The sequence below is a fragment of the Lactuca sativa genome, chromosome 3 (assembly GCF_002870075.4).
Source record: "Lactuca sativa cultivar Salinas chromosome 3, Lsat_Salinas_v11, whole genome shotgun sequence".
NCBI lineage: Eukaryota > Viridiplantae > Streptophyta > Magnoliopsida > Asterales > Asteraceae > Lactuca > Lactuca sativa.
The window spans coordinates 214,838,049-214,848,355 of NC_056625.2; the positions used below are offsets into that span (position 1 = coordinate 214,838,049).

General features: G+C 31.9%; 1 protein-coding gene and 1 pseudogene across 1 annotated transcript; both read left to right on the forward strand.

The window, feature by feature from the left end:
* Positions 1-5,915: 5,915 nt before the first annotated feature.
* On the forward strand, positions 5,916-7,220 carry LOC128132896 (uncharacterized). The gene is made up of 3 exons (XM_052769901.1): positions 5,916-6,936; positions 6,983-7,074; positions 7,203-7,220. The coding sequence occupies exons 1-3, from the start codon at positions 5,916-5,918 to the stop codon at positions 7,218-7,220; spliced, it is 1,131 nt and encodes a 376-aa protein (XP_052625861.1).
* On the forward strand, positions 7,117-8,866 carry LOC128132897 (ATP-dependent DNA helicase PIF1-like; annotated as a pseudogene).
* The last annotated feature ends 1,441 nt before the right edge of the window (positions 8,867-10,307 follow it).

The following is a 10,307-nucleotide window of genomic DNA, read 5'->3' on the forward strand; positions in this document are numbered from 1 at the left end:
TAGGTTATATGTCACACGAAAAGAATAAAGAAATAAATATCAAACTAACAATTAATTAACTACTCTCGATAAACTAACAGGGAAGCACATCTCTTCAGGTACTTTGGTTTAGATAAATTACATCTTAAAAACATAGACAATTGCATACACAAATTCATTTATTCATGTTCACCGATTCCTAAAATGATTAGATTCGCGTTCACTATAACTAATCCTTTAGCAAACAAGTTAATTCAAACAGTGATCAGTTGATTAAACTAACATGTTTCCTAGTGTTCAGTTTGTATCAAGCAAGACTTGTAAATATAGTTAATCGAATTACTAATTCAATTTAACCTCTTGTTGATGGTCATCAAACAAGGCTCACACATTAACTTACTTATTCTCAAGTTAATCCTAGTTTCACATTCGTTATTCCTACTCTTATAATCTCGATGGTCATCAAAAATCATAAGAGATAAGCAATCAAGCAGATGTTTATACAACTCAATTTACTTAACAATTAACAGCAAATAATTATCATTAATACGTAAGGATCTTTTAACAAGCTTGGCAAGATAAATTAAACACAAACAAACAATTTAATATAGGAATTAGTCTAATAATCAAAGTTTCATTCAATCATAAACGCAAAGTAAAAGGTTTTTACACCTAAATCAGAAACTAAATACATAATAGTAACACAATGGAATGCTAAACATGGTCACGTTAACAACCCATATGATTACCGACATGTATCCGCTCTCCAATCCTTCCGATCTCCGCTCCCGTTAGCTTAACGGCCTTCCGGCCGCCTCCTAGACCCTCAAAACGGCAACTATGAAGTTTTCTTGTTGCACAAGTCGAAGTGGAATATCATAGATTATGAAACTGGTGGAATGATATGGGGTATTTATAGTTGATGGAGATGGAATTATATGGAATATTAGAGTTGGATTGGAATAAGGAAACTAATGTGGCTTAGGGATTAAGCAAATAAAGATAAGGAAAGTGGTGCTTGGGGAATAAGTAACTTGGAGGGAATTTCCGTCCAGCTTTTATGCTTCATCTTCAAGGCCGATGATTTTGGATAAGATAAGTGTCGAATTAGCCAAAAGTCCCTCTCACATAACTCGTAGGAAATTTCTTCTAGTTTCCCTAACATTTTGAATCTCGTCAATTGGACTTGTGAGTCATCAGATATACCCGAAACACTGAAGAGGGGTCAATCTGCCAGCAATATCCTATTTGCATCTTTTCAGCTCCATTCTCTTCCTTTTGCATTCCAACTCCCATTTTTACTGTAATTAAATATTTCAAAGCATATTAAGTATATTTTAGTTCTAAATAATAATAATAAAGGCTAAAATATTAAGATATGTTTCACATAAATATATATAAAAACACACATATCAAAATACCCCATACTTAGCCTTTGCTTGCCCCCAAGCAAATTTACTTTTAATTTTATTTTACCAATATCGCACTAAACAATCCATTTAAAACTCAGCCATTATGTCAAGACCGCAACGCATGCATTTGTGTCTAAAATTTTCCTAAAGTACCCCCCATACTTTAAATACTCACAATCTTCATAAACACTCGCCCACTTTTCCGAACAATGCTCATTTTATGCAACCCTCTGAATCCATCCGCAGAAAACCTCCTAACCTCAAGGTATTTTTAGTTGAGCAACCTAAGCATACATAATCTAGAATTACAACTTTTCGATACCACTATGGAGCTCTTTTGGAATTCTTCAATTTCTTGATAATTTGATCTTTGATTTCTTTGAATTCACCACCTTTGTTGATTTGATTTCTGGTATCTTCAACTTTTTGAATTTCTTGGAATTTTGATCTTTTGATCTTCACTTTATTTGCTCCAAAATTCTTCAAACTTTACTCGTAATTCTCTTTTTTTTATATTACATGTACCTCACTTTTTTTTTTCACTCAAAACCTACATGCTTAAGCAGAGGCGCTCAACCTCAACCTTTATTGGTTAATGATAATAATTTTCCTGGATACATTTCAGGTTTAGGCTGCTAAACATATTGCATCCCTCAAACCAAGCGGAGTTATGTTTTTGTTCCATGATTTCACTAAAATAAGGGAGGCCACAAATGCACTATAACGTGTATTGGCTCAACTAAACATTTGAGTTCTCATCGGATTATCTCATACAATATTAGCAAAAATTAAAATTATCACTAGATTTTTCTAAATTAAACTATTATTTCAAGTTTTTAAAATTTTAAATTTCCTAAATCTAGCAATTTCCTAACTATTATTTTATTTTTTCTTATAATTTTAATTTACTTTTACCGACCCCCTACCCCACACTTATTTCATACAATGCCCTCATTGTATGTTAAAACGAATTAAGAACATAAAAAGGGAGAAAAGGGAACAGACTCCCCTGGGTAGTTGTGACGAGATCGAATGGGGCTGCTACAAGTTGCTCCAAATATCGCTGAAAGACTGAAAGCTGGAACTGCTGCCTCTGAATTTGCCGAAAAATAAAATCAAGACCGCCATCTTCAAAAATGTGGTGCAAAAGATTGCAAACAAATGCAATGTATAATAACCATGACGTGGGAAAGTGTCGACCACGTCGTCTCATCAAGAATGACATCCTCTTCTCGCGATGAAAAATCCCCCATAACATAGGAAAGTGTCAACCATGTCGTGGCAGCTGGGATGATATTTCTACCTTGCGTCGAAATAAAACTTCATGGTGTGGGAACAGCTCATCCATACCATAGGAATCAAAATACGGTAGCAACGCCACTCTTCTAAATAATATACTCTCACAATATCAACTCACACCCCACACTTATTAGAAATCGTGGGTCTTGACTATAAACTTCAAACGCTCACTCGGCTCTGTCTGGCAACAGTCGGACCTAGCAGCTGAACTTACTGCCAGCTTTCTAAGGGCGAAAATTCTGCAAAGATCTAAATCAATCAAAGAGCATCAACATGGAAAACAAAATTTTAAACAAACTAAAAATAAAAATAAAAATAAAAAATCACTAAAATAACTAAAAAAAATCGCAAACCAAAATAACTAAAAAGGATATCACGATCACTCGTCTTCGTCGAAATCAAGCTACAATTGTTGATTCCATTGCATGCAAGAAGTGGTTTGTGAAAACAAAATCTTTCGGGACCTGTCAGACTATTTCCTTTGTTTTCTTTGCACCATTAACTAAAAGTAGAACAAGAAGTGACCAAACTAGTCAAGAACAGCAAGAGCTCGGTCTTCCACTTAACCACCTCGATACGCCTTGCTATACTACGCCTCGTTGATTGAGTTGGACAAATCACCCAAAGTAGTAGACTAAACAAGTCAAGAATTCCCTAATCGCTTGCAATCTCGAAACCCATGCAAAAAGTAAAACCAAACAATGTGTATGATCACGAATTCCTGCACATAGCAACAAAAACCTTCCCGACAAGTGAAATGATATCAACGAAAATAAAACTAAAAAAAAATAAAATAAAAAACTAACTAAAAACAAATAACGAATAATCAAATAAACTAAATTAATTGAAAACCGTTCCCCGGCAACGGCGCCATAAACTTGATGTGCACAAAAGTACCCACTAATTTCAATATTTATAACCTAACAAACTTAGACTATCTATTCACTTATAGGCAGTGTACCTAGTCAGATTACAGTATAGCTTAGGTAAGTCGGGTGTCAATCACAGGGAACGGTGGATTAATTTAGTATATTTGGTTATAGGTTATATGTCACACGAAAAGAATAAAGAAATAAATATCAAACTAACAATTAATTAACTACTCTCGATAAACTAACAGGGAAGCACATCTCTTCAGGTACTTTGGTTTAGATAGATTACATCTTAAAAACATAGACAATTGCATACACAAATTCATTTATTCATGTTCACCGATTCCTAAAATGATTAGATTCGCGTTCACTATAACTAACATGTTTCCTAGTGTTCAGTTCGTATCAAGCAAGACTTGTAAATATAGTTAATCGAATTACTAATTCAATTTAACCTCTTGTTGATGATCATCAAACAAGGCTCACACATTAACTTACTTATTCTCAAGTTAATCCTAGTTTCACATTCGTTATTCCTAGTCTTATAATCTCGATGGTCATCAAAAATCATAAGAGATAAGCAATCAAGCAGATGTTCATACAACTCAATTTACTTAACAATTAACAGCAAATAATTATCATTAATACATAAGGATCTTTTAACAAGCTTGGCAAGATGAATTAAACACAAACAAACAATTTAATATAGGAATTAGTCTAATAATCAAAATTTCATTCAATCATAAACACAAAGTAAAAGGTTTTTACACCTAAATCAGAAACTAAATACATAATAGTAACACAATGGAATGCTAAACATGGTCACATTAACAACCCATATGATTACCGACATGTATCCGCTCTCCAATCCTTCCGATCTCCGCTCCCGTTAGCTTAACGGCCTTCCGGCCGCCTCCTAGACCCTTAAAACGGCAACTATGAAGTTTTCTTGTTGCACAAGTCGAAGTGGAATATCATAGATTATGAAACTAGTGGAATGATATGGGGTATTTATAGTTGATGGAGATGGAATTATATGGAATATTAGAGTTGGATTGGAATAAGGAAACTAATGTGGCTTAGGGATTAAGCAAATAAAGATAAGGAAAGTGGGGCTTGGGGAATAAGTAACTTGGAGGGAATTTCCGTCCAGCTTTTATGCTTCATCTTCAAGGCCGATTTTGGATAAGATAAGTGTCGAATTAGCCAAAAGTCCCTCTCACATAAGTCGTAGGAAATTTCGTCTAGTTTCCCGAACATTTTGAATCTCGTCAATTGGACTTGTGAGTCATCAGATATACCCGAAACACTAAAGAGGGGTCAATCTGCCAGCAATATCCTTTTTGCATCTTTTCAGCTCCATTCTCTTCCTTTTGCATTCCAACTCCCATTTTTACTGTAATTAAATATTTCAAAGCATATTAAGTATATTTTAGTTCTAAATAATAATAATAAAGGCTAAAATATTAAGATATGTTTCACATAAATATATATAAAAACACACATATCAGTCGTTCAAACAAAAAATGGTTGTCTACAACGTATCAGTGAATTGCATCCTTCGTATCTTCCTCTCTAATATCCATTGCTATTTCCATATGGGGATGATGGTTATAGTGTTGACATTCATCATAGAGGTGTGTCATTTACGAACAATAGCAAGCGTGCGAAATGTACAATGAGAGAATATTTCGCTTATAGGATTCAAGACAGAGATCATTCGTTTTCTCTCATACTTAATTCAAGAAGGTTGTTTCAATAATTTCTGGTAGATGCCTACACTATGATGGAAACGGAGAGAATGTACTACATACGTAGGCAACAACATGTTCTTAGATGTGATTCTTATGAAAATTTACGTAACCAAAAAGCTAAAGGAACGACTGATATCTCGAATGTCGGCCAACGTGTCATATTACATTCATCCTTTACCGGAGGTGCACGTTATATGCTGCAAAACTATTTGGATGCCATGTCACTATGCAAATGGTTTGGATATCCTGATTTCTTCATAACCTTTACGTGTAATCCCAAATGGCCTGAGATTAAAAGGTTTCTTAAGGATACTTCACTTCAACCAGAAGACAGGCCTGATATACTATGTAGGTTGTTCAAGATCAATCTTGATGCATTCATTAAAGACTTAAGGGATAATCAAATTTTCGGCAAAGTTCAAGCATGTAATTAAAACAATATTTTTAAATTTTTTATAAAACATTGATCTTATAATTATATTTTAAATATGTTTTAATATCTAATCACATTTTACTTTTTTTTGGCAAATTCTTTTACAAATGTTTATACAATTGAATTCCAAAAAAGAGGTTTGTCGCATAGTCATATATGTATATTCATGCATTCTGACAACAAGCTACCAACTGTTGAACTTATCGATCCGATAATTTCAGCAGAGATACCAGACAGAATCGAAGATCCTGAATTGTATTCACTTGTAAATGAGTTTATGGTTCATGGTCCATGTGGAGCTGAAAATATGAATTGTCCATGCATGGTGGATAAAAAGTGCTCTAAAAACTTTCCAAAACAATTCAGTAATCATTCGTCTGTAGATCAGAATGGTTTTCCGTTATATAGGCGAAGAAACGATGGTCATTTTGTAGAAAAATCAGGTGTAAGGTTGGATAATAGAAATGTTGTTCCATACAACAAATATCTATTGAAAAGATATCAGGCACATATTAATATTGAATGGTGCAATCAGGGATCTTCTATAAAGTATTTGTTTAAATACATAAATAAGGGTCCTGATAGAGCTACAGTTGCTGTTATACCAACTAACAATGAATGTGAAAATAATGATGCGGTCGATGAAATAGCTGAATATTATGATTGTAGATATTTATCAGCATGTGAAGCATCATGGCGAATTTTTTCATATGATGTTCATTGCAGATATCCTTCTGTTGTCAGACTGCCTTTTCATCTTCCTAATCAACAACAGATTGTATATGGTGAAGACGATGATATTGATGATGTTCTTGACAAACCTTCTGTTGCGGCTTCAAAGTTCACAGCTTGGATGGAATGTAATGCAATCGACAGTGAAGCACGAAAACTCACATATGTTGAATTCCCTACAAAGTTTGTTTGGATATTAAATGGTCGGTTTTGGAAGCGAAGGAAAGTAGGAAAAGCCATCGGTAGAATTCATTCTGTTTCACCTAAACTAGGTGAGGCATATTTCTTAAGATTTCTTTTAAATAAAGTAAAAGGACCAACATCATTTGATGATATTCGCACGGTAAATGGTCAAACACATTCTTCTTTTAGAGATGCTTGTTATAAACTCGGGTTATTAGATGATGACAAGGAATACATTGATGCAATTAAAGAAGCAAGTCATTTTGGATCTGGTTTTTATCTACGCTTTTTATTTGCTACATTGTTGATGTGTAATAGTATGTCAAAAGCAGAGGTCGTTTGGGAAAATACATGGGAATATTTGGCAGATGGAATTCTATATAGACAACGACAAAGATTTAAGTCTGCAGGTATAACATTTTTTCTTATTTTTTTAAAATTAATTTATTTTTATTATTCAACAACCATTAAATCATTATTAATAAAATTATTAAATATCGACGACAAATTTTATTAATTATTTAATATTTTCATGCAGAATTGTCACTCGGAGTAGATGAACTTAAGAACTTAACTTTGTTCGAAATACAACAAATTTTACTTCGAAACAACTCTACACTCAAAAACTTCAAAAACATGCCATACCCAGATGTTGAATCCGTTTCTTCTTCAAACAATCGGCTTATCACCGAGGAGCTAGATTACGACGTTCTCGTGATAAAGAATGACTATGATCGTATGTTTCTTGCATTAACAAATGAGCAACGTAATATTTTCCTAAACATCATGAGTGCTATTCAAGAAAATAAAGGAGGTGTCTTCTTTGTTTACGGTTATGGTGGAACGGGTAAAACTTTTTTATGGAAAACAATATCTGTAGCAATTAGATTTGAAGGAAATATTGTATTAAATGTTGCTTCAACCGGTATTGCTTCCTTATTATTGCCTGGTGGTAGAACAGCACACTCTCGATTTATAATTCCATTTGAGCTTACAGAGGATTCTTTTTGTAACATAAATCCAGACGGTGAGTTGGCAAGCTTAATAAGAAAAACCTCTTTAATAATTTGGGATGAAGCACCTATGGTCCATAAGCATGCATTTGAAGCTTTAGATCGAACTTTTAAGGATTTACTAAGGTGCGTAAATTCAACAATCTCAAATATTCCATTTGGAGGGAAAGTTATTGTCTTTGGAGGAGATTTTAGACAGATTCTACCTGTTGTTCCGGGTGGCAGTAGACAGAATTGTAAATGCTTCTTTGAGTTCTTCATATTTATGGGAACATTGCAAAGTCCATAGATTAACAAAAAAACATGAGGCTAACTGTTGGAAGGGATCAATCAGATATAGGAAAAATAAGAGATTTTGCAAATTGGTTGTTGGATATAGGAGAAGGAAAACTTGGTGGTCCGAACGACGGTGAAACGATTATCGATATTCCGGATGATATTCTCATTAACGATTCACATGATCCTATAGGTTCCTTAATTGAGTTTGTATATCCTTCAATTTTAGAGAACTATAGCGATATAAATTATTTCCAAGAAAGAGCGATACTTGCTCCGAAAAATGAAGTTGTCCAGGAAATAAACGACCGTTTGCTTAAGAAGTTTCCAGGAGATGAAGTTGAATATTTAAGTTCAGACAGCATATGTGAATCCGAATTTCTCCATGATCAATTTGATGCAAATCTATACTCTCCTGATGTATTAAATGGTCTCAAAGTATCCGGTTTACCAAATCCTAAGTTAGTTTTAAAAATTGGTGTTCCAGTAATGTTACTAAGAAATATTGATCAGAAAAACGGCTTATGTAATGGCACAAGACTACAGGTGTTATCATTGGGCAAACGTGTTATTGAGGCACATATAATAACTGGAACTAATATTGGAAATCGGACTTTTATTCCAAGAATGTCTTTAACTCCATCATAAAAAAAAGATTCCCTTCAAATTCACAAGAAGACAGTTTCCTTTGGCCGTGTGTTTTGCAATGACTATTAATAAAAGTCAAGGACAATCGTTATCAAAGGTTGGTTTGTTTCTGAAAGATCCAGTTTTTTCACATGGACAATTGTATGTTGCCTTATCTAGATTTCAGAGCAGAGAGGGATTAAAATTATTAATTTTAGATAAAGATGGCAAACTCACAAATAAAACTTCCAATGTTGTTTATAAGGAATTTCTTCGAAATTTGTAGCCAACTTTTTTGTAACGTCGTTTTATTCAATTTTAGCAAATCACACTTAATCCATCATATTACTGTATTTTTTTTATAATTACATATTGTTGTATTTTATGTTAATTTCATTACACATATTGGTAATGCATCATCTGCATATGTCCAACAAGAATCATGCATCAAAAAAAAGAGTTTTCAAAAATCTTCATTCTGAATTAAATACTTCTGATTTACTTTGTAATTAAATACTTACAAATTAAAAAATTTATTGAAATATTCAATATTACAATTTATAAGTTATAAGAATTATTGAAATATTATTTTATTAAATAATTAATTTTTAAATTCAATTTAGAAATAACACCCGTGGGTTCTATGGGTTTTAACCTAGTATATATATATATATATATATATATATATATATATATATATATATATATATATATATATATATATATATATATATATATATATATATATATATATATATATATATATATATATATATGGTGGTAAATTTTGAACTACGGTAAATATCACAAAGTTTTGTTGAAATTCCATCAAACGTCAAAAAGATTTTAATGGCTGAATTGTCACTTGCATATAACTGACTCACTTTATGTCAACAGCTGTACGTGCCAAGGAAAAGATATGGATACACCACCTTTCTTACACGTGTCCTATATTATTGCAAGATTGTTTTATTTTGTAGGGATTTCATTTTTTAACCAAAACTTGTTTTTCCATTGTAAAAAAATGTGATAACTCTAAAATTAGTAAAATGTAGTAATTATTTACAAAATGAATATAATAATGAAATATATATATATATATATATATATATATATATATATATATATATATATATATATATATATATATATATATATATATTTTGTAAAAACCAAAAAATAAAAAATAAAATCTTCAAAAATTATAAAAGTTTAAGGATACTTCTACTTACTATAAAACTTTATAGTGACTTTTTAAAAATAATTATTTAAAAATAAGTTTTTAAAATGTTCATATTTTATTTTAAGAAAGAATAATTTTTCTAAAATATAATCATTTTTTTCTTCAAATTCAAAAAAGCAAAGGAAGAAATTATTGGTCATATTTTAGGGAGTTTATAAAAGAAATTTTTTGAAAATAGTATCAATAAGGTTGTTTAGTTATCACACTTTATTTTTAAAAAGATTACAATTTTTTTAAAAAGATAATATTGAAAATAATATAATTTAAATTGAGATTATTTAAAATGCATGTATGACTCTTGTAAATCAAGTTTGTTTTTATACTTTCGTGCGAGTCTTATAACCATACTATTGACACAGACTGCCTGTAACAACATTCTTCAGGTGTTGTAGTGTTATGACATTTGTCACCCCAGACCTGCCGGTCTAACTGTAGCTAACAGTTTAGGTGCGGGGTTGTAAATCCCATATAGATCTATATATAT

What these genes read in the sequence shown, in the direction of transcription:
- LOC128132896 (XM_052769901.1), top strand. Translation starts at nt 5,916, where the DNA reads ATGCATTCTGACAACAAGCTACCAACTGTTGAACTTATCGATCCGATA. An exon ending in AGCAAGTCATTTTGGATCTG is followed by an intron (nt 6,937 to 6,982) that starts GTTTTTATCTAC and finishes GATGTGTAATAG; the next exon opens with TATGTCAAAAGCAGAGGTCG.